The sequence below is a fragment of the Numenius arquata genome, chromosome 11, assembly GCF_964106895.1.
Source record: "Numenius arquata chromosome 11, bNumArq3.hap1.1, whole genome shotgun sequence".
Classification (NCBI taxonomy): domain Eukaryota; kingdom Metazoa; phylum Chordata; class Aves; order Charadriiformes; family Scolopacidae; genus Numenius; species Numenius arquata.
Window position 1 is genome coordinate 7,198,418 of NC_133586.1, and position 25,526 is coordinate 7,223,943.

The 25,526-nt window shown below is 47.5% G+C and overlaps 1 protein-coding gene across 1 annotated transcript in view; it reads right to left on the reverse strand.

Moving 5' to 3' along the window:
• Positions 1-25,526, reverse strand: part of SLCO3A1 (solute carrier organic anion transporter family member 3A1) — a 143,085-nt gene that overhangs the window by 15,033 nt on the left and 102,526 nt on the right. The window contains exons 3-6 of the mRNA XM_074156266.1: positions 14,163-14,261; positions 10,921-11,184; positions 2,939-3,103; positions 561-759 (exon numbers count right to left, since the gene is read on the reverse strand). Of these exons, the coding sequence (XP_074012367.1) occupies positions 561-759; positions 2,939-3,103; positions 10,921-11,184; positions 14,163-14,261 (727 nt within the window). The remainder of the gene's footprint in view (positions 1-560; positions 760-2,938; positions 3,104-10,920; positions 11,185-14,162; positions 14,262-25,526) is intronic.

Consider the following 25,526-nt stretch of genomic DNA (forward strand, 5'->3'; position numbering starts at 1 on the left):
ACCTTCAAAGAGTCACCACTGAATACTGAGGAGCACCAGAAAAGAGAATACAGAGCAACTCTCTCCAAGTCCCGTGAACGCTACAGGGCATCGCACGCCTCGTTTCTCCCATCAAAACGGGCCCAGGGCCATGCATACTCTCCCCTCACCGTATCTTGAATTTCCAGGCACTTAAAACCTGGTCCTACAAATTCCCCTCAGGCACTTAAATAAATGTACAAAGCAGTGCATGTCCCTCGCTGCCAGGAGAAACCAGATGGCGCAGAGGACCCAATGCTATGCAAGCGGCCATGGCTGCAGAATCAGGTCTGGCACCTTTCAATTCAGTTTGACCGACTTTAGTAAAACTCCATTGTCAGCTGCAGGTACTCAGCTCTCACAGTGATGAGTGGCACGAACACATCCCAGACTAAGAGCCCTATATGACATCGCCTTCTATATGCTTGCTCTATATGGTTGCCTAAGGGCCAGCGCTGCCTCAAGACTGCCTGTTGAGGACACTAACATGGCATTTATGTTGGTAAGGCTGCGTGAGACCCTGAAACTCTCTGGGGACTCACTTGTTTCCATAGGGAACAGTAACCCCTGCCACAGGTCCTGTGTCGCATCCCAGGAACAGGAAAGACACGTAGCAAGCTGTGGACACCAGGTTCACCAGCATGGCCATCCTGATGGCTCCCAGAGCAGACAGGCTGAGCTTCTTCACCAAGAGGCCACCCAGGAATATGCCCAGACAGGCGCATGGGATTGCTGTCATCCCTGCAAGAAGAAAACTCAGTTAGCAAGAAGTGTGAGCAAGGCTCAGTGAACCACACTATGACAGCTTTTTACTTTCCAGCGGCGGGATCTGTGCACTAGCATGGGGAAACCTTCTAATGTCCAACCGTTGGAGTAGCACCAAACTGAGGTTGCCCAAAAAGTGAGGAATGGATGCAAACTGATATGCTGCCTTGCACAGAGCAACCAGGATCTTCTTTCAGTTCTTGTCCATATTGGAGGGAGATGCCAAAATTGCTGAGACTGGCCCACTCAAGGAGTGGTACCACTAATGCTTCCTGCAACAGTTGGCAGACAAATAAAGTCATGAATTTTCTGAGGTGTCCAGAGGCTTTGGATGAGCCCTGCTTGGTATACTTCACAGCAGTCTGATCTTCAGAGATTAGGCAATAGTCACATTTGAAAACACGCAGTCTCCCTTAAAGAATCTTCCAAACCCGAGATGCAAAATCACTGCCAGAAGTGACTCACTTTCCAGGCACAGAAGGCATTGTCACACTAAGCTTCTCTGGGTTCACTTCTGTCCCTTGGCTGCTAGTTATATTCCAGATCTGGGCTAAGCTTAGAAGTACATCCACATCCTGGCATTTCTGGACTCCCATAAATGCCATGTGGGAAATCTGATAGCAACTTTGTTTAAATTAAACAAGTTGTCGTGAGGACCACGGGTATATCAAAGTGTCCTTTCCCACTGCTAGGTCAGAAGCAGGACGTGCTCTGGCTCACGAATGATCCCGTCTTTGCTGACCATCCAGCTGTACTCACATGCTGACTGGCCAGCATCTCCCACCAAACAACCCAGTGGTCTTCCTTCTCCCAGTGGGTCAACAGTGAAGTTGCTTTCCTTTGCCAAGCCCTTCATTTTCAGGAAAGATGGAAGAGCCTAACATCTTAAAGGTCCCTTCCAACCTAGACAATTCTATGATCTTTGAGACCTTCCTTCTGTCAAAACCTATTAAAATTCACCAGTGAGTTCCTGTGGGGGAGGCAAGACTGACTACAGGGGATTGTTTCTTTTGGAAAGCCAGGCCAAACCCAGAAGATACCAGAAGATTTTCAATGGGAAAATAAATAACTGTCAGGAGAGCAGCTTGCAAGCTCCTTATTTTGATATTAAGATCCACCCATTTCATGACGTCCCAGTTTATGACAGATCACTGCCAGCTGCCCATCTGGCGAGCTGTGGCTGCAGATCATACAAGATCAACTTGCAGGTATTTTAATTGGGTGCTGCCGAGAGAACGGCTGTCAAACAAATCGCTGGGCCTGCTTGGGAATGGGCAGCAGGAGAAAATAAATGAAGATCCTGCCTCTGCATCAGTGTCCTGACAGGGAAGGAATGGATGAACGTTGAGAAACATATATATGGGAAACCGCAGCAGCATAGGACAGTTGGAGAGAAGGGGCATTTCACTGAATTTCACTGAATTTTTAGAGTTGGAAGGGACCACAGAGATCATCTAGTCCAACTCCCCTGCTGAAGCAGGATTGCCCAGAGCATGTCAGAGCATGTTACTCAGGACTGCATCCAGGCGGGTCTTGAAAATCTCCAAAGAAGGGGACTCCACAACCTCCCTGGGCAGCCTGTTCCAGGGCTTTGTCACCCACAAGCTGCACTAGCTCGGGTATTTGAACTGCTGATTGCAAACCCATCATCTCTTCAGTCCAAGGGGAAAGGAGGGACTAGCAGGAGAAATTGGGTTTCCTAACCCAAATGGTGATGGGCTGGAGAACTCTGGGATACCTGAACCATGAGACAAGCAGTTCGATGGTCAGCCCTGTCGCTCGGTGAGCAACTGCAATCTTGGGCAACCAAATGGCCCAGTCTGGGTGGGATTTCTGCTGTACTTCAGGGCCATCGCAGACTTTCATACCCTGGCTGTGTCACACCGCTTGTCACACAACGGGCTTGGGAAGTGATTGCAGCGGGCTGCAGTGGAGAGCACAGTCAAGGAGGAAGGATGATGGAGGTCTGCTCTGGGCTCTGCAGCCAAGACACAGCTGGAGCCCAGCCCTCCCACTCACAGACACATTTCCATATGTTGGGCAAGTCACTTTTTGGGCAGCCTAACCAGTGTGACTTGTTGCAGTTACCAGCCATGCTGAACACTTTTAAATGCCTTTGGACACTGGAGATTTGGTGGCCCCTGCGGTTACTCACCCAGGAGCTGGTTGGCAGATGAGGTGGTGAGGTTGAACTGCTGCTCCAGGTACTTTCCCAGGAAGGCAGCGAAGCCAGCCACCACTGCGATCTCCATGCAGGCCGCCAGGATGATACAGGTGAAGACGGGATTGGAGAGCAAGTGCTTAGTTACTTTGGGGATCACTAGAAGAGAGGAAAAAGGGAGAGATGTTTTTGTGTAGGGTCTACTCGAGGTGCTGGAGGTGCCTTGCTGCCCTCCTGCAGGACAAACTCATTTCGAACCAGGAGTAATTTTCTGCTCTGCACAGAGAGGCTGGTTGAAATGTGGCAACACCAGAACAAAGTGAAATACCAGAACAGCATCATCTAAAGATTCAGATACCAGGAGGGTGCAAAAAGAAGTCACCTGTTGTTATGTTTATATCTTACAGATGATTTTGAAATTTTGAAGGATGAGAATTTTCCAGTATTGCTTTTGTTTCCCCCATAGGAATGTCAATCAAAGCCTAATATTCTTCTTTTCCTTCTCCTTTTCCTACCTGCTCCCCATCAACACTGATCCAGCTGATGGGTGTCATGAGTACTGTACTCAGCACCGCACAAATTCTTGCAAGCTTTCAGACACAAGCTAACCCAGCTCCCACTTGGCCTTTCCTTCTCCTGCCATCCAGATTTGCTTCATTTTCTTATTATAACACCGTCTCACTCGTGAGGCACACCTTCTTGCAGCACAATCTGGGTGCTAGCTGAAATTCTCCTGCTTAGCCTGAGGCCACAGTCACCCATGGACACAAGGGACATCATGCCTGGGACAGACATGTTAGCCTATGTATTCCCGTAATCCAGAGCTTCACCAGCCAAGCAACGCCTTCCATGCAGACCCTCCTTTGGTGGCTGCAAGGGTGGAAGAGGACACACTGAGCACACACTCGCTTTGGTTTCATGATCCCATAGCTCCTCCCTCCTGAATCATTAGTGGCCAGAGGCTTCTTCTTCAAGCCCGTCTCTATTTCCGATAAGCAAACAAGAGTTACCTTAGAAAGGGAAATCTGGCTAATGAATCAGGTAGCACATTTTCTACTTCAGCGAACATTTTAATTATTGCCGAGATAACACAGCTTGAAGAGGAGAGCATCCCAGTACAGAAGAGAGCCTTGCTTTGTCTCAATACCTGATGACTAATTTCTCCCTGAATTAAATGTGAAAATCATTAAGTTTGAAAATTACCTCGCTGAAGTGTAGTGAAGCCTCAATGGACCCCTATTTGCATTTTGAAAATCCATCCCCCACATCCCCTATGGTGTACCAGGGCCTGGCAGATGACAGATTTCTCTGGTGTTGGCTTCTGTTTTCCCTTAGGGCTTTTTTGGTTCAAAATCTAATTGCAGTAGCCTCAGCAAGTGAACGCACAGCTCTTTGTCAAGGTTCTGCTTGGGTCCCTTTAGTTCTTTCTTTTGGGGGGGTGTGTGTTATAATTAGGTTTGATCTAAGCTTTTTGGAAGGGGCCACTCCACAGTTTCTGGTCTCTTTATATCACAAATGTTTTTTCATGCTGTATAAAATTTTTGCTTCCCGAGGATTTGGTGGATAATGAAGGTGCAGGAGGCATAGTATTTTTTAGTAGAACAGGGGGAAAAAAAAAGAAGAGAAAAAAAATACTGCGAGGGAGGAACGGGGGTGAGGGGATTCAGATGTGTATAGATCTCAGAAGCCACCTGCTGCCTCCTTCAGTTCTTTGGTGGCCACCTACAGAATTTCCCCTTCTTGCCAGGAAAAGGAGAGAAAATGCAAAGGTGGACTTGGCAGCGCTAAGCTTGAAAAGCCATATTTAAGATATTAATGCCTGTTGTGCCTCTGGAGTTCAGTTTGTTCGAGATTAATGGATTCCTCGAGATGTAGCTTTGTGCCAATTCAAATGCAAAGACACAAAGGTCTACCTCTAACTTTATCAACCAAATAATAATAATGACAGCCTGTCTTCTGCAGGAAGGAGTTAAAGATCATGGACATTTATTTGTGAAGCTGGCAAGGCTGGTATCCAACCATCCTGCATTACCGAGGTCAGAAGCCATCCTTTGTACTTGGGGATGGACAGCAAAAATTTTGAAGAGTAATTGCACAAGTGAGGAGGCCCTCATGACTGCTTTTCCTGGCAGTGTTGGGCTACAAGTCCCATCACTTCAACATTGCTTCTCCTCCCTGTGCATCCGGGTGTGAGTTTCCTGGGACAGATCCTGTCCTCCAGTGCATGTTTGACCACTGTCTGCTGCAACAGACAGACTCCCTCCTTCTGTACCAGCTGGAGGGTATAACATAAAACCCAGAGCAAAGAACGCAGGGGCAACATAGGCAATGCCTGGGAGCCTCCACCATCTTCTCGGCTCGTTCCCTTGCATTTTCTAAGGGAAATGACGGGAGGCTCCCCATAGAAATGAATATCCTTTCATCTTGCTACTGGTACCCATTAAGATGAATCATTTGACACCTGCTGCTGCCTTATCTGTCTCACTTCTTGGGGTGAAATACCTCTGGGAAAAAGATTAAAAGTCAGCAGTGAAGTTTAAAAATCTCTCAATAGACTAGAGTGATGTGCTTTCAGCTGCCTGGCATATGGTGCTGGGTATGAAGAGGGAACAGAAAATGTCTGATGGGGGACAGTAAAACCCTGGGGAACACAAGAGTTAAGCACAGTGCTTCTTCACCAGAGCCAATCCCAGCAAAAGTCATGATAAGCGTTACCCTGCACCTTCTTGGCCCAAAGGTTAGTTGAACACTTTGTAGTAGCACTTTGGAGCCATAAATCTGAGGTTGAAGCCCATTTGCCAAATGGGAAAAAGGAAAGGTCTTCTGGATGCGTCTCAAAAATCTACTTGGAGAACCCACAAGCTATACCAGGCATGGCACAGAAAGACTGACCCTCTCACACTCAGAAGGACCAGCTCATTTAACATCCTTGTCCCAATGCACCCAATATGCTACAGAAACAATGGCAGAAAAGTGATTCTCATTGCCAGGGCAAGACACACTGAGAACAAGAAACCTCAGCCTCTTTTCACTGCTGAAGTACTTAAAACCCAACTCTTCAGACCATTCACATGCACCATTGGCCACAGGATCATCCATAGGTTGGAAGGGGCCCAGCAGGATGTCCCAAAGCTCTCTCCTTGCCAATCCCCCAACTTACCACCCTTTAACACCCCAAACAACACCCGTGCCAAGGCATCAAACACCCTCCCTATCTCCTGCTGGGAGGCCAGCTGTGGGTGACAGGCCACGGGCTTGACAAGCAAACACACTTAGGTACACCAAATAGCTTTGATTTGTCACTAAACATCGGGGAGTACCGGGGATAATTGGCAACCTCATTACATGAGGTTTAACTACTCTCTAGAAACGACAAACTATAATCATCACGTTGGTGCTTGAAATGAATTGTTTGGAACATTACAATCACCAAGGCCCCTTTTTCCAGTTGGAGCACCCTACAGAGACATGTTTTCAATTTGCAGTAAAGATGAGGAATACAGAAAGCAAAGTAATAAATTAGAGGGAGGTTTACAGCCCAGTCCACCTAGGACAGTGTGGTGAGGGAAAAGGTGAAATGTAGCGTCGAGCCAAAATACTACTTTCTAATAGCAACAGAGGCAGCAAGCCTCAGATCTGAATAGAAAACAAAAGGCCTGAGGAATAGGCGATGAACAGTACAGGCAGCAAAAAGAAAACACTTCCCAGAAAGAGGCAGCTCCTACAAAAGAGAAGATGGAGTAAGGCAAGAGGTGCTGAAGATATCTCAGGTGAGTTTAATGTGCCAAAGTCCATGTAGCTTTGGCAAAATTAGCATCACAGCGGATATGAAGGAAAAGGATGACACCTGTGTGAAAAGGCTTCTTGACAGATACAAGCTTGAAGCAACAGTAATATTCTCATTCACAGAAAACAGGTCCTTCTAGTGTATCATCTTGCCTCCAGCAACCACCTTTTCTCAGCTTCAGAGGGGGACATAAACCTCCCTCACCCTGTCATGGAGGTGATGGCAAGGCACACTATCTTTTCAGAGACAGACACGCTCTGCCTGACCTCAGCTGCTGCTCAGCTCCTTCCCCAAAGCCTGAAGGCTGAAGGCCTTTCTGAATTAATCAAAGCTTCTGGTAACAAGGACGCTGGCTTCGGAACAGCCAAGAAGAACCTGCCAACAAAGTGCGCAGCCTCAAGAAATCCAAGCCAAAGGAAACTCGGAGACTGACAGGACCTGATGTGGGGCTTTTATGACCACCTGCCATCCCCTTACCTATGATTAGGATTTCTCGGCAAGCCTTTTAGATGTTGGTAGGGAGCCAAACCCCAAATCCAAAAAGGCATTAAGGTCTTGGTACCCATCTACATCCGGGCTAAAGACTCACTGCTCTGGCTGTGAATGGAGGTACAGATGGAGCCCTCTCCAAAAGGCTATGACTATCACTCCTTAGAGTCATGAGTTTGAAACTACTCGTGTGAGCCATTAATCCCACTCAATCCTATGAACTCCCACCAAGGAGTCCCACTACAGGGTCTCCATGGCCCAGGACTCCCCTGCACAGCTGGGAGCTTCTGGCCCAGCACTACGTGTCCGCTCCCAGAGAGCACTTTCGGGGAGAGAAATCCAGGATTCAGAGCAGCTCCCTCTCTAGGTATTCAGCAGATTGGTACACAGAGCAGCAAGGAACTGAACAGAAGACAAGACAGCTGTCAGCTGTACATCCCAGCTCTCCTACGCTCTTGGAAATTAAGCTGGACAGAAACCAAAATGTTTCCAAACCTAGGGAATTTGCAGTTTTGAAATTCATTTAATTCCACAGTGAGTTTTCTTTTAATTCTTTGTGAATGAGCTTCTCTCTCCAAACCTGAAGGATTCCATATCAATTTCAATCCTTTTAGGTTTTTAATCTCTCTCGCTAGACAGGCAGAATGTAATGAATTTCTGGTTTAAATCATTGCAAAACAAAATGCATTTAGAGCAGAATGTTTCAGGGACGTTAAAGATAAAGCCGAGGAAGCATTTTGAAACCAAATTTCATCAGAACTGACCACTCAATTCAGTAGAAGTGACGTGTCTGTACGAAAAAAAGAATTATTTTAACAAAATACTTCCAAGCACGTCCTGGAGCAGCTGGTGGGTTAGAGGCAGCGTGTTAACACCGAGCGGGAGGGCAGATGCCGGACAGACAGGAGCAGAGGGCACAGTGCCCCAACACAGCCGAGCATTGTCCCTGGTCCCCAACAGCAGAGAGGTGCCCAAGGCAGACCAGAGGTAGGAAAGCAAAGCTGCATCCCCGGGACAGCGAGGACTGCCACAGCCCACACCTGGAGGGGGGGGCTTTCACAGACCATATGGAGAGCGTGGGGCTGGAACAACCCTGCCAGGCTGCCAGCCGAGAGCAAAGAGCAATGGCAGCATTTATCCATCCTCTCCCTGCTATTAATCTTTCACTTCCCTGCGCTCCCAAATGGATTTGCATTGCGTAGCTGAAATACTAATCAGGTAAAGCGGTGCAGCACTCATATGCCAGTTTAGCAACGGTAGGCACCTCCCAGGAATGTCCCAAAGCTTTCTGGCCGGAGCCACCGTGCCCCTGAGCAGAGCTGCAGTGGCAGCCACCCGCCGCCTCTGCTGCCTTTGATTGCCTCTCCACCGCATGCCCTTCAAAGGCACAGTTTTCATTTCAAGTTCAAAGTGCCTCCTAAGGATGCTTCTTTTACTGGCATGAAAATATGGCTCCATTTTGGGAAGCCATGCCGTGGCTTCCCAAAAGCTGGGCCCTCCCTCCTCTTTAGACCTTGACAGAGATGTAGAAGACCTTTCGACACTTTGAGCAGGTTGCTTTTATATTAGTCCTAGCTTTTCTGCGTGCTAGGGAAAGCCAAGGAATCTCACCCAGCCCCACATCTCACTGTCTTTCAGCAGATCTTGTAGTGTCTAGAGCATCCTCCCCTGTGACAGCCGTGCCATGTCACCACTGACAGCCGTGACCCAGCTGGGAGTGTGTCTCCAACTGACACCACCCCGCTTCCTCCCCTGCCACGTCTGCTCACTTGCAACAGTCACTGCAAGGCTTGAAAACAATAAAAAAAAAAAACAAAAAACAAAAAACAACCCTTCAACAGCCAAAAAGGTGACTCAGTTCAGCCAGAAACTTCACACAATCAACAAACAGATTAAGGATACAAGGTCCTGCCATGTAGGAATGCATATATATTTTTCAGCTGCTGGAAAAATAATGTATATGTGCAGCAAGATCAACCCACCACCTTAAACACTACTTGTGAAGCACGTTTGCCTTCCCTCGTGGTACGTGTCCAAAAATCTCCTCCAGGCGGGCACCTGAGCAAACACGACTCTTGACCACGTTCCGACTGTGACAATAACGGCGAAGGACTTCAAAGGAGGTGTTAGCTACCAACACCGTGTCGTCTGTGACAGCCTCAAAGGCATAACTAAAAAGGTCATTCCCTGTCTTATTTGATGTGATGTAAATTGTATTTCAAAGTCCATCTAGAAAGAGACCTCTGGAATACTGACTGATCTGAAATGGCGCTACCTGCAATGAGAAGTCTAACGTGGAAGACTGTGGTGCTTTCTGATGTAATCAATAATTTGAAGCATATGGATGTGGCAGTTTAATTTCTCTACTTCTATGAGCAACAGATGTTCTAGAAATCCCCCTATGACCTCCTTGAGTGCAAGAAACTCAGCTTGCTCAGCACCGCCCTCGGGCAGAACTGCTGCCTCCCCATGCAGCAGGCACATGTCATGTTCTTTCATTTTTCTATATGAAAACCTGCAAAAATTTCCAGTGTCTATTCCAAAAACTCAGGGGCCAGAAGCAGGTGCTCTGATGAGTCCATGACGAAAGCCACAGAATTATACAGGTGGACATACCATGGGAAAAGCCCATTCCTCAAACCTGAGAAAATCTTTGCAACAAGGGATGAAGAAATTAATTTTACTGACAAGTTTTCAAACAATTTATCCCTTTACCTCTCTTTTGAATTTCCTCATCAAGTCAAAATTTCACATCTTTGACCTTCTCTTAATGAACAACCACATCAACTACTCAAGGCATTTTTATATTTAAGAAAACACTTTTTTCCTCCAAGTCTCTTTTTCCTTCCCACCCGCACCTCATTCAATTCCCAATTAAGGTGACTGAACAGGGAGTAACTGATTTTGTCCTCGTTTATCAAAATGCATTATGCAGTAATAAAACCTGTGCTGCCACAGTGACAGAGAGTGGGAAGCACCCACCAGTGCTCCAGAAGCACCATCTCAGGTAAAGGATTTTCTAGCGCAGCCTATGGAAAGGACATCTGCCCCCACTCTCCAATGCCAGATCCTTAACTGACCTTAATCAGAGCCAGGTCCATTTCCATCACCGCAGCACACGACGTGGGGTTTTCTAGTCAAATTTGCTACAAGCCACATTCTGCCCTGCCCCTTTGCTGCTATTCTGGGCTGGTATCTACCTCTTCCCCATCCCAGTTTAAGAGCTGCAGCGTCGCCCAGCATCGCTGCTTTGTATCTGGGATGCATCTGCAGCATGAAGCTGCAGCTCAGATGCCAGGAGCTCCCATTTTCTTTTAACTGCCCTTGCTGGCTCGCTCTCTGTTTCGGGAGGCAGAGGGGAGGAGGACAGTAGACTGGAGAGAAGTTCACAGATTACTTTGGCAACTATGTTCTCCTTCATTTTTTTTTATCAACTCTACAGGACTATTGTGCATTTCTGAAGCTTTGTACTTTAAAAAAACCCCAAACCTTTCAAGTGGAACAAAGCCTTTCTTTAAAATGAGGACAATGCCAGAGATAATTAGAAGCTAGGGACTGAAATTTCAGGATACTGAGGGGTTTTGGGGATTCTTTTGGGGGTAGAGGTAGATGGCCCAAATCAGAGACCAATTATAAGTCCAACCAGCTGTTAATCTGTTGCTGACTCGTGCAGAAAGTGTGACAAGAGCCAGTGTGTCACCTCGCAGCTGCTGGAAGCAGGTTGTGCTGCTCTCCCCCTCCAGCGCGTGCCGCAGGACCCCGTTGCTGGGCTTGGGTCTCTCGTAGTCCCTCTCGGGAAGCATGGCCTGCTCGCTCTCCCCGGCATGCTCTGGCCGCGGGGGCAAGGACTGCGGGAACCCGAACATCGGCAGGGACGAGAAGAAGAGTAAGGCACCACACAACAGGAAGCCTCCCCACCACGCGCCGATCCACCGAGGGTCGTCCGGGGTGATGTCCAGCTTACCTGCAAGGGCACACACACACGTCAGTGGTTTGGCTGCGGGGAGAGGAAGGCAATAGAGTTAATATCCCGTAGGCTGTAAGATGGTTGTTGGGGGTTGTGTTGGCTAGTGAGGGGCTCCCAGACACAAGGTGAAGACCCACAGTGCATCCCACACCCATAGCATGTGAGCCACCAGTACAAAACGAACTCCACATCCAAGAGGTCCTTAGGACAAGTAACCCATCACCTCGCCTATCCAGATGGTACGTGTGGCCTCTGCAAAATCCTGTAATCAGAGCTTCTCTCCAGTGTCTTTGAAGCTGCCATGTACCAGTCCGTGTCCCATGTGCTGGTATGAGGGTTTTGGACATCACTGTCCCAGTGTGCCACATGTGCCCACACAGCTGATGTACCTACTAGTATAAAGATGTGCATGGAGGAGAAGCAGCACAGACAAGGACATTGCATCTCCATCCTGGTTTGCCCTTTTTTCCCAGGAGATCAAAGCTCTCCCTGATTTTCTCCACAGCCCTTTTCAGCAAAAGAGAGATGGGCATTTGGGCTTTATGGGCAACTGTGACTGTGTTGAGGGTGAAAGAGTCCCAAATATTGGAAAAAAGAAACCGTCACTGTATCAAATGGGCTCAGAAAGGCAGAGAAGTCACCAGAAAAATGAAGAAAAGCAAACTAAAACGCAAGAGTATCCTATAGGCCATCACTCAGCGGAGATAAGGAACAAGAATGCTCTGGAGAGCTTTGGGAGGAATAAAAATAAGCAGGAGAGAAGCAACTATCAGCTGCCTCAAAGAGCTGGCAAAGGGTGCCCAGCACAGAGCTGAGTACTGAGGGAGACCAGGGTCCATGTAGCAGGAGTAAAAAGCTCCTCCATTCATGATGCCTGTCTGGTTACTGCCACTCTGAAAAATCTGTCTCAAGTGAGGCAATCAAGTTGTCTCTCAAGCAGAGACGGAAGGAAACTCTTTTCTCCTTAGGGAAAATAACACGCAGCTCTCAAATATATATAAAGTTTGAGAAACAGTGTTTTGGTGGGATTGGATTCTTCTGCTGTTATTTCCTCCTGCCTGAAGTGCGGTTTTTTTTCAGGCTCTTGGGAACACAGTCAAGTGAAGAGCCATGTGAACCAAGGTCTTCCTCATATCCCCTTCCTAAAATAGGTCCTGTATGGAGGGCAGTGCAGCAGCACACCCTGGCACCCTGCACCTCCTTCCTGAAACAGGGAGCAGGACAGGGCTCAGCCTCTGGAGCTCGGTCTCCTTATGCCACCCGGAGCTGCGAGGCAGAGCCAGCTGCAACATGGAAACTCTTTCCCACACAAAAATAGACAGAGGCCATGGGTGCCCCAGCCTTCGCATGACAGTGATGGACCACGGCCAAAGCCAGCTGGACCTGCAGCTGAAAAGAACGATACCCTCCCTATGACCTGCTGAGCCACTGCCCCTCCAGGCTTCTCAGCGATAACGCTCCACCGTTCTCCTCTGTGGGTTCGTATTTGTCTGGGGCTTTTGAGATGTAAATATGGAGTCATGTCTTATATTAAGAATGGCCAGATCACAATTAATTTAACTTTTTTTAGCTAGGCCAGCATCTTGCCTCTGATGGTAACCAGTTGCAGATGTCCAGAAAGTACACAAGAATAAGGTCATCATGTTCCTGACATTATTCCTTTTAATTCTGGCAATTTATGGCTCAGGGGCTTTCTAAGCTAGATTTGGTGTCTTGTTCATGTCGTGTTCTATAAACTCGTCCAATTGTTTTCAAACCCTTTTCAAACTTTTAATACCCTGTGGTAAGGAGTATCTTCTTCTGCACATTCGTATTTCAGAGTGAATTATACTTAATGGTCAAATATTTACAGGGTTCAAGCAAGCTCCTCTGCCTACAGGACCAAGTGAGCCTTTGGCGTATCTTTGCTAAAGCCAAGGAATGAAAAGGGACCATGTGGCGTTTGACCAAGCCACAGCCATCAAAAAAGATACTTCTTTTCTGCTCATTCAATATTATCTAGATTTCTACAGCTGCCAAGTGCATGTAAAACCAAGAAAGGGCAGTTGCACTTCTCCAGATTTTCCCAACTCTGTTTCTGCAACGTTCAACTCCATCCAAACACATCCCATGACGATGTATTTGCAACATCACAGAACTGGAACGTGCCCTCAAAGGAGACAACACCACTGCAGCAAGATGAGAGCCTGTGGGATCAAATGGAGCTGAAAACTGTAGAAAATGCACCTGAACAACTGAGGGAAAAGAATGAAACATCAGTCTGCAGTCTATAGCCAAAGGGCTTGAGGAGCAGCAGAGAACAGCCTGTTACACATTGCCCTCTAATGGCAAAGAGCACATAGTGCAGGTAGCAATAAAAGCAGAATTTGCCATTTTTTCTTAATAAACAAAAAGACAATCTGCAAACAATTTGCTTTAACCCAGGTGCAGAATGAAGGTGAGAAATAATTAGCACTGCTTTGGGAAAAAGCAATAATGCTGTGGGACTGAACCCGTCCATCCAAACAGGGTCATATGGGTCCGACTGGTGTGCCTTCATCAGAGAGCTCGGATGGTCCCCCCAGGTCCTAGGGATGGCAGCTCTCCAGATTTCATCCTATGCTCTGAACACAGCTCACCTGGCATAGGAGCTTGTGAGAACCCCACAGAAAAACAGCCCCTATGTCCATGGCTAGCCAGTGTGACCTGCGACGGTGATATTTCAAGTTGTCCCCCAAGACCTGGGCTGAAACTCATCTCGCAGTAGAAAAGCCCACAGAAGGAAAGAAATTTTAGCCACTATCAACCTGTTATCCATTGGGACAGAGTTGAAAACTTTTGAATCCCAGTCATAAAACCCCTCTCAAAGTGACACCCACACATGCAAGAGGCATTCAACATGAAATGAGAAGCAGTTTCCAGTTTGTGAGCATCAACATTTTTGCCCTGTTGATAGAACATTAACATGATTGGAAACCAAACCCAGTTCTCCTTACTTGTGTCAATGAAGACAGCATCCACATAGATTTTGGTACAGAAGGAGCCCAAGATAAATCCACAGGCTGGTCCAAATACCAGCATCGTAAACAGGATCCCTACAAGGAGAGAGAAAACAGAAAATTAGTACCAGGCTCAGGTTATTCATTCCAAGTTGTTCTGCTTGTCTCCTGCAAGATGCAATTGCCCTACTGATGCCAAATAGATAGGAATATGTCTCCATGTGGAGTGCTTCAGGCAAAAGAGCACCCTACATGCTTTTTGCTTTTCCATGTCTCTTCAGGAAAAAGAATAGATGGAGCTGTGATAATGCTGAAGGGTTTCTATTGAGCTGAGAAGACGGTGTGGACATACACTGTGTTTTGGTCAGCCAGCTGCTCTAAAAGATGTCTTACTCAAAAGCATAAGGTAAAGCGGACCTGCCTTCTACCCACGGGGGAAGTCTCTACCTTTGCCACCTCCAGCTAAATTCCTGGGATATTTGCAGAATTTAGGGCCAGCAAATCTATAAAATGCAGAGTTGTCACAGACTGCTGGATGAAGTCCCTTTACACAAATAGGAGAGCTCTTCCAAATGTGTGAAGCCCTACTCCCCATCATACCCACAGGGCAAATATTCCCCACGGGACACAGCTCTCCCAACCTCTCACAGCTGCTCACTCCTCCTGCAAAACCTGCATGAAATTGCCAGTGTAATGCCAGGCGAAGAGCTATTATAAGTAAATTACTTCTCTGTTTCAACACAATATTTAGAAGCGTTTAGTCTCACTCCCATTTTGGCCCTGAAACAGGCACGCTACAGGCACACTGCCAACTCCCAATTATCCAGGGCAGAAAGGCAGGGGGACACAAGGATAATCCCGAAAAAGAAGCGGCAAAGATAACACACAACATTTGTAAGTTAGACAATAGGAACATATTTGGTACCTTCACATTTGGAATAGAAAAACAAGAATTCCCCAAGGACCCTTGTCAATGGCTTTCCAAAAAAAGCACCAGCAGGTCTGAGCAGCACAGAGCGGAGCAGTGGCTGTTCGTTCGCTCTGGGTCCAAGCGTTGGTGATAGATCCATCTGTGTGGTGAGGGGGTGGCTCTTTGGGACCCTTGGCCAGGGATGTGCCAGCACCAGTCTCGGTGTCACTGCACTTCAGAAATGTCCCATGAAGGAGTTTATTCACATCTGGGTGCTTTGCTCGCTGTCCTTGAACAGGGGGGTACATCCCACATCTCTCTCCAAATCTCTCTAGAGCTGCTGCCTGGCATCTCGGTACATTTGTAATGCACTTCATCACAGCTATCTCAGTCCTCAAGTTCCTTAACTGGAAACTTTTAATTCCCAAGTTCTCTCTCTCTCTGTGCATTTCTCAGGAGTTGGAGAAATGATCAAAGCTGCAAAATATTCCCAGGAGACCACCAGCCCTACGCAAACCACACCTGCCAATGACAGCTTAGCCAAGCAGAGTAAGGGGTATGGGCAGAAACAACTTCACCTTTATTTTTAAAATGCAGAGAGCAAACTAATTCCTCCAGGTTTGTGGCACCGTGACTTGGCTGGATTAATTAAGGTACAAAGCGAAGGTGTTTCCAGCCAGCCACTCGCACAGAAACTTAGGGCATTAATGCCTTCACGGCTATCACCTACAGGAGCAAGAGGGAGAAACAAAGGTGGTGGGAGGAAAAAAGTGTCAGGTTGTACGAGCTGCAGTAACGAGTCACCGCTGTCAGGACAGTGGCAGAAGCTGCCAGCCCTCGCCCCATCTCAACTCCACTCAAAGCTGCAGCATCGGCACCGTGTCACAGCCCCTGCTGCCAGCTGCATCAGTCCCCAGGGTCTCTGCCCGTGATGTCCAGGCAGAGCAAGCCATCTCCCCTCCCGCAGTCGCCTTGTCCCCAGGCATTGGGTTTGTGCTCCACGATCCAGCAGTAAGTCAGGGAATTTGTGCTCCTCAATCAACAGAGCTGCTTAGGAAGCCCGTGCCTTGCTCCCCCAGGGATCTATAAAGCCTCACGTGGGAGATGCCAATCCCTGGTCACCGGCAGAAGCACTTCATGGGATGTGAAATGAGGGAAGAATTAGCTTGGGAGAGCAGGGAAAAGGGATTTCTTTTCCCAGCACACCCCGCACCATCTCCCTCCTTCCCAGCCCCAAGGCCTGCCTCACTTGGGGCTATAAAACTTCCAGTGGCATTTTATAAAATCTCCACAGCGTATTTTTTTTTTGGTCACTAGATGGCATTAGTGTCTGTCATTGAACCCATGAGTGCCATGTGGAGTGGCTGGGTGACAGCGCAGCCCACCCTGGCTCCCCAAACACCATCATGTCCCACAGCCCCTGGGAGGATCGCAGAGATGGTAGGGTGATGCCTTCACCCACCCACGCAACCAGGCTGTGCCCTTTGGCTGGTTCCATGCAGGAAATCGCAGCTTTTAGAACAAACAGTTCTAAAACTGTTGAGTTTTTAATAGAGGAGTTTAAACAGACAGCATCTAGCAGAGGAATGGCCATGGCTATTACCCTGATGAACAAGCCGACAAAGACCAGGTTAATCTTTGATAACTGAATATTAATTACACATTTCTACGTAATTATGGTTAAGCACACAAGGACACACTGGACCTCGTGTTGCTTGGAGAAGTGCCTGGGGCAGTGACAAACGGAGCCCATGTTTTGGATGAGGAGCCCTTGGATTTCAGCAGGACTCTGGACATTGCTCTGCTCTTACTCTCCCACCCTAGAAGGAGTAAGGAGAAGGAAAACCCAAGCAGACCTGAGCACCTCATCTCTCCCAGTCCTGGATCCTCAGCCCTGACCCTGGTACCCAGCACTGCAGAGAGCACTGGTGGAGAAACCTGCTCCTCCAGAGCTGCCTGAGGGTTCTCATCCATGGGGATGACCCTCTCTGAGGGAAGGTTGCTGCAGGCACCAAAGCACCCCAGGCTGCCACAGGTTCCCACAGGCACCAAGGAGCCAATGGGCTGCTGAACTGCTGTGCCACTGCCCGCATGGGACCTGTGTGTGCAAGCAAAACAACTGTGTGGCCACAGACAGCAGATTCAGGGCACCTACAACCCAGGAGAGGGCAAGCTCTGGGCACCGCAGGGCTGGCCTGAGACCCTGAGACTTCGAGGACAGTATGAATCAGGCATGACCTGCTCTCCACAAGCAGAAGATACTTGCTTTCTTTTTTTTTTTTTTTTTTCTGAACCTATTGCTGGTTGAGGATTTTCTGGAAGTGTTGAACAGCTCTGGAGAACTGGGAACACACCAAAATTGTCATTTGGCACCGATACAGGCTCATGCGGCTAAGCAGGCAGAAGGACAAGGACCAGTTCTAACCCTCCAGGCAACACCTTTGGATGTACCAGCGTTGGGTTGAAGGGGGACAGAAGTTTGTCCTATGACGACCTCCAAACCACAGGCAAGGTTGTCAGACCATGTGTATACAGGCAAAACCACAGAAATGAAGTGTGTTCCACGGAGCAAAGGGTAAGACAAAGAATGTGGAAAAAGATTGTCCTTCACCAAAAGAACCCAGGGAATATTTTCCCCTTTTTCCAAAGCAGAAGAGAGCAGGGACCTTTGGCTAGTGATCCATCAGCAGCAGGGAGATATCTGTGGAGGCAGTTAGCTCAAACAAAAAAGCAGATGTCATGAAAGCTGCGGCCAGAGCAGGTACACACACTGGCACCTGCAGCGGGTAGATGCTGTCCCTCCTCACACTATTCTCATCGCAAGGCAAACCTCCACTTCAGAAACAACCCATGCCCTCAGCTATTGAAATACCCCATTTCATATACTGGCAGCTGCAAGCTGGAAGGCATCATTCGCTCTGAAATCTCCTCGCTAGAGGGCAATGTGGGATAGAGCATCCACTGAACAGGGAAACAGGTATCTAAGATCTTACGATAAGATATTAAATTATTGTTCACCTCTAGGCTAGAGTAAGAAACCCTCATGTTAATTGTGTTTTTACTTTTTCTATAGTTTGTCCTAAAATCAAGAAAAAAACTGGCTCAGCCCGTGTCCTTTTTGTTATCTTTTTTCGAGACTGCAACAAAATCCTACTGTTGCAGTAATAGCATTTTACACTTTTATCTCGCAAATCAAGCAGGTTTTGGAAAAACCCAAGGCATGGACTGTCACAATGGATAATCTAGGGCATGTATGGAGCCGGACGATGCTCAAGGATCAATGAAGCACACCACTGGTCACAAGAATTAGGCTATGAGGCGACTGAGATACTGCCTGTGGTTGAACGTTTATGTGGAACTGAGCGCTCAGGGGGAAATTACGCAGGTTAGAATTAGCTTAAGACATCCTTCCTCTTTCGAGAAATTCTGCACTATTGCTAATTGCCCTCGTTATTAGGAAAACACTTTCCACATCATCCACCTCATCGTGCAACCACGCAACTGCTGCTTAGAAGAGACGGAGGTCTAGCAAAAACCCTTTTCTTAGTCCTGGGGTTGCTGCTAAGAATAAAGATGTGCTAAACTTGTGGATGGCTTTAACACTACTTGCTAGGTCTTTTCCCAGGTTTCCCTCTAACTTTTAGATCCGCCCGATTTGGTAGAGCCAGAGGGCACTAATACCAGGAGCAAAAAGATCAAAGCTCTAATCCTGGCTTCATCAGCCTCTTGTGAAACTCCCATTGACAGCAACATAACCGGTGATCAGGACAGGATATTGCAGCCTCTTCGCTTTCATTTTCAGCTAAAAAGTTATTTCTATTGCTAAGAGCAGCACATTTAGTAACAAACATCTTCCTTGTGAGAAGGAAGGGAAAACATCCACTACTGCCCTGCAATCAAATGCTCCTGCTCTAAGGCCGGCTGACCCTCCTCAAAGGGGTCTCATGCCCTCATCCTGCAGCCAACACTTCAAGGAGAAGTGGGGCTTTTCTTTTCCCCGGTGTAGTTAGCCCTACACAGACCAGTGAAAAGTAGTAAAAAGATTTCTCCTTTAGGCCATTGGATATGTTTTTTATTTTTACTCTTAGAATGTTTTTTTTTTTTTATTCTTTCCAAATTACGACAATTCTTAGAAGTAACTCAAGACCTGTGAATTAAAAAACAAAATGACCTTGCTTTGGGACAATTCAAACGTTTGGTTTGATAACTCACTTCATTTCAGTTTGGGCCCTCTTAAAGCACAATTACATTTGATTTTGGAAACAGCTAATCATTTTCAGCTTTCCTGCTCTATCTCCATCACAACTCTCCTTGGGCCCAAAAAGGCAGGGGAAATAAGAAAAAGAAAGAAGCAAGCCAGGCTGGACTGAGAAATCAGAAATATTTTCCTCCTCATCTTTTCAAATGGAACAATTTGCCAAATCCTACTTTGTCCTGTCAACAACCACCAGACATTTTCCAGGGGCTGAGGAAAGGATTGGGGCAGACAGGAGTATTAGATCTGACATTTTGTGATGGGATTTTATCACTAGTAAGGCCCAGGACTGATAATGGAGTTTTCTATTAGAGCAGAGGGAAGGAGCAGCAGCAGGTACCACGACATCAGTGGAGGGACTGCAGCGCAGGGATGCTCAGTCAGTCATGCAAAGTGCACAAGAAATAAGTTGCAAAGACAGGGATAAAGGATGTCAATATTTCAGTAATAAAAAGCTGTCCCTTGGCGATCCAAGTTGCTTTCCAGCAGCAACAGGATCCTGAAACACGAGCAAACTGGTGTTGTTTGGAGCGTGAAATGGGCAAAGCATCAACTCGATCTCTGCAATGAATTAAGTGGGGGCAGTAACTCCCAGCAAAAACCCTCCTGGTTGGAAATAAGACATCGAGGGAGATGCAGCAAGGCTTGCCAGCCTGGCCAGGGTGCAGCGAGGAGGCATCGCAGGTACAGCTCGCCGGGCAGTAAGAGCAGCTTCTGCACACAGTCACGGGCTGAGAAAAAAAATAATAATGCAGGCAGCTGAAGAACACCAAGTCACTTCACTTCAAAGCCTCAGCCCCAGCAGGAGCTGGGGACACAAGGAGATTTATTTTGGAGAGCTGCCAACGGGCACCAGGAGAAGGGGAGCTGGGTAGGTGAGACAGCAGAAGGAAAAGAGCATCTCCCTCGGCGGGACAGCACACAGGGATATCGGAGCAGGAGCCATTCCTCTTACTGAAGTCACACATTTCCCATCACCCCCCCATTTCTACTTCCCAATTCCCTTCCGATACAGCATTTCCCATGTCTGTCCTCTTCTGCCTAGAGGCCTCATTTCTTTGCACGAAACCCTGAAGCAAAATATTCAGGAATCTGGGTTTTCTTTTGCTTTATAAAGGAACTAATGCACTTTCTAAGAGAATTTAGTGAATAGTGGCAGGAATGTCAGAAGTACCCCATAATGTGGAGAAATGAGAAAATGAAAAAGTCATGTTAAGCTGTCAGCTTCTCCCATTGCACATTCCTCCAAGTCCTGATACGAAGCATTACCAGCATCTGCCATTTATTTTGCCTAATAATACACTATGTAATAATGTATAACAGCAGGATACATATTTATGACTTACTCCTCAATAATTAGACACAAGTTAAGGCCTGCTTCAGGAACACACCTGAATCAAGCTCTTTGGCTTCAGAGGAACTGGCTTAGGAACACAGGAGAAGGTGCTAAACCAAGAGTTTATCCCCAAAGACACTGAAGGCTTTTGCCCTTGTCTGCCTCAATATGAAACTACCCCAAACATCAAATCTCCTAGCCAAGAGTCGGTGCCACTTCCAGGTTACCAGTGACCTTCTTCATGCCTTTGCTCTGTGGGTTGGGTGCCACGTGTCTAACATTCAACTTAAAGCCCAGTTTTTGGAGATAAGCGATACAGTGGGCATCTCAGCTTGGTACCCAAGAATCCACCTACCACTGCGGACCCATGTTGCAGCTCCACGAAGGCATCCTGCTGCCAGGACTGAACCGTTATTCTCATTTGTGCTAGTTGCTTTAAAGTCTACCTTGAGCACACCTTCCTGAGCTCCAGCCACCACCGCAAGCACACCCCGAGCTCAAGGGTTACCAACCTTCCTGACCTTACCAAGCGGCAGACTGAGATGTGATTGAGGAGCACTCACTTTGGAAAGCTGAGGGAGAGAAAAAAGGATGGGAGGTTACACGGAGAAATGTCAATGTTTCCCCAGTGTTCCCAGCTGCAGGATGGAGCTGGGTATGGAGCTGAATTACAGTCCCCGTGGTCCCTGCTCACTTACTTCTTCACAAAGTCCCCCTATCAAAACACTCCTGCTGCCTGTCCCAAGAGCCAGCATCAGCAAAAGAAGTCATGCTCCAGCTGTTCCCACAGTGAGGATTTATTTGATGGGAAGAAGAAGGAGATTTGTTCGTGATGCGCTTTGGAAAAAAGTTCAGATACAAAGCTCCCCTGCAAAGCAACCCTCTGCCAATAAAGCCCAAGAAAGCACTTTAGAATTGCCTCACGGACCTGCAATCACATTGCAAGTTTGCTTAAATGATCCAGACACTTCTGAAAAATACTGCTTACTATTTTCCACATCAGCTCGGGTCACCCTTCTAGGAGCAACCCTGAGCAAACACCTGGCGTAGCAGAGGATCCCGGTTTATTTAACCATGGAGACGTGGCTGATATCTGATATCTGCTGGGCTTATGGTCCCCATGATCCAGGCTGCTCCTGCCTTTGCATTTGCATGAAGTTAAGGATGTAGGAGGTTGTGAACTGAGCTCCTAAGGAGCTGCCCACTTCCAGCAAAGCACATGGCCAAAGCAATGCCTCTTCCCCCTTGCACCACCCCAAGGGACAGCTTTGGTGGGTAAAAAGCCAATCAGCTTGGAAGATGTGGGAAACTCCCTCTGTTGCAAAGCTAGCAGCATCATCCCATCAAGGAACTACATCCCCATGGAGGAATGGATCAGGGAGAGAAATGCGATCTCTGCCAAGGATGACAGCGACCAGGTGGTTCAGCGACTGTCAGAAGATGCCCGCGTGGGGTACTGAGAGGAGGGCAGAGCACAGACACTCACTGCCATAGCCCTGGGGATGCTGCTGCGGACATGGGAGAGCATCCCGCTGGGACATCATCCCTAGCCCCCTGCCTGATGCCAGAATGAGCTCTTTCTAAAAGCACAAAGGGAACTGGCTTTGCAGAGCACGAGATAATCTCAAAACCCTGCCTGTCCCACATTTCCCGCTGCGTGGAGGGCTGGGCAGGCCAATGCCAAGGGATTACTAGAATACCGTAATTTGTGTGCTCTGCGACCTGCTCTTAAAGAAACACCACCCCAGCACAGCCCGCAGGAATCAGAGGCGCAGCAGTACAGACTAGAGATGCTGCATTCTCCTGCACAAAAGGTACTGGCCCTCAAGGGCTTGGGATAAAGGCTTCTGCACTGGCACCCAGTGGGCAGAGCCCGTCGCTTCAGTGGGTTTTCTCTGATTTCTATGAGCTGACATAACCTCGAAAACGCACAGTAAGGGGAGGGGGAGGCTGATTCCTAGCCAGATGGCTTCTTCCCACGGCAAAACCCGCCGGAGTCATCCGGTGCTGCCCATCCTCCCCGGCAGACAGTGTGCCCACGAGCTGCCCCGTTCCCAGGTGGGCGCAGGGATGCCTGCATTCCCACAGATCCCAGCAACAACGCTCAGCCCCGAGTCTTTCCTTCCCAGCTTTCCTAGGGACAGCCATCCTCATTTACTGTGGAAAGACATCAATTTTCCTGCCGCTTGACTCCTCGTCTACACAACCAGCTGCCCATCACCACCTCCCGCTCCCTTATCGCTCCTGCTTATTTGTACCACCGCGATCGACTGTAGGAAACTCAAATAGGTGGTGTTGGTCTGAGGACGGCATGTTTTGATTTGTTCTGCTGCCTCGGTGCACCCGCTGAAGCGAAGGGAATGTTCAAACAATCCTGACAGATGTTTCGAAGTGCCTGCAGCTGTCCATTAATGAGAAGCAACTTTGGGATAATTCACTTTAATGTTTAGTCTTTGTTCTGATGGGGATCAAAGCCGTTCCAGCCCTCTACCAGTATGAGATGAGGTGGGGAGGGGTTCTGCCATCTGCACAGTAGCACACACATTATTTGTTAGTTTTGTCCCCAGCTTTCAGGAGCTCAAAACCAGCAGACCCCTCAGATGGGGGCATGATCTAGGGTTGCTCAAGTGATGCCAGAGACTGGGAAGGGTGTCCTGGCACTCCCCGGGGTAGTGAGAGACTGAAGTCCCTGCTCAGCCATGACCTTCCCGAGGACCATTTTGCTGCACTTCAACTTCTTTCCATCTTTTAACACAGGCTAGTCCCTCCTTGGTAAGTGTTGCAAGATGCACAAATATTATGCAGTGCTTTAGTAATCAGGATCACAAAATGCATTGGAACAAACATCTGAATTTTGGTTCTGAGCTCTTCTCATTGATTCCACTGTAACAGCTCATTGCCTGTATTTGCGTGGAATACAGCTCCTGAAAAAACAACTGACAGTGCTGTCCTGAGACATCCTATTTCTCACTGTCGGACCTGCAGCTGCTTTGGGCCAGTGAAACAGCTCCAGCAAGCAGCAAGCCCACATAGCAGAAGTTTGGATTGAATCCGACTTCTCACATTTCCATGGGACCACTTGTGATGGGAAACCCATAGAGGGGTTCAGTATTTGAGTGCCTTGCCTCTAACCAGTGAAATAGATTATTACCTAGTTTGAAATCAGGCAGCCTTGGACATCTCTCCACCAGCTTCTTCCCCTCTTCTCCTATCAAACGTTTCCATCAATTCACCAAATCACTTTCTGCAGCCTGTAAAATCAGCTCCTGCTTCATGAAGATTTATTTTTTTTAATGCAAGCTACTCACCACTGTATGGAAATCCTGCAGAACGACCTATTCACCCCTGTGTTTAATAAGACTGAATAGCTCTATCTAAAGCTGGTTGGGGGTTTCATTTACTTAACAAGAGGCAGGAAAAAAAAGAACCCATGCTATAGATATAACAAACTTCTGATGTGATTCTATCAGGGCTGCAGAGAGAGCTCATGGAGGTGGCCTTCCTCCTGCCAGCTCGAAGGGACAACTTCTTCTCAGCACAGTTCTTTGTTTGGCCTATATTTAGCATTCAGACATTAAACCCTAAAGAGGTTGCTATGACTTGAAGGTATGTTACATGGAGGTTCCTCCCCAGGCTACCAGTGGTCCCTTTAAATATCAATTTCCATCAGAATTCAGGATTTCTCCAAGGAGATGTTTGGTGACTTTGAGATGAAATCTGATTCCTATAAGCAGGTATTTTGCCTGGTGAGCTACACTGCATTTCCAATTATTACCAAGCCTTAAGTTTGTTTTATCAGCAAATCCCTGTCCCCAGCACTATCAAGGCTGCCTTTGAAAGGATCAATGTTATACCAACAACTGACGGTCCCAGGGGATCCTGATGCACACACATAATGTTTGCAGAGCGGCACAAAAAGTGATTGGACTTTTGCATTAGGAGCACAGACTCAGCGTCCAGCCACAAATTTTCCATAATGACTAAGTGCATTCTGACAGCTCAAAAACACACCCAGTAGCTGGCTTGTGCTCTCATTCTGACAAGCACAGAAATAAAGAAAACCCAGGAAAAAGACAAACAAACACAAAACCCAACACATCCAAAAATCAACCAAAAACCCAGCCCAGAACCCTATTTGTGCTGGCCTTTGGGTCACTGCTTTATACCCAGCTGCTGAAACAGGATCACCAACAAGATTGCAGAGAAACAAATCAGATGAAAGCTCCAAAATCCTCAAAATTGCATTTGCAAGCAAACCAAAAATTAAAGTAGCCAATTGGTGAGCTCTGCAAGGTCAACTAAGGGGATGCTCTGACTACAAAAGTCTTGGGATTACTTTGGTCCCACCAGCTGACACTGGGAACAAAGTGTTCCCCACTCCTCAACAGTTTTCCTCCTTCGCATCCCAGTACCCGTCCAGGCAGCGGAGGGACTGCTTGCTGCCTTCCTCTCCTTACTGATGGGAAGCTGGAGAAGAAATTTGCTTATGCTAATCAATCCCTGGCACCAGTCATACGAGACACTAATCCACTAGCAATCTCCATCAGTCTCTGCATATTTAACTAAAGCAGTGAACACTCGTGGAGGATTATGAACGCGGTGGTATTGTTGTAGCGGTGTTTTCCTACTTAAGCTGCAATCACTCTGATGCCCTGTCTCCTAATATTTACATACACTCTACATATAAACAACCTGCAGAACCACATCAGTCCGTGCAAGCACCCAGGTCAGACACTCTGTCTACAAAAACACACGCACCATGTGGTGATTTAATAGATTTCCCTGTACCATACAATGCTGTCTCCATTACCCTCTGCCAAAATGCTTATGTTCATGGTGGTTATTTATATAAAGCAGCAT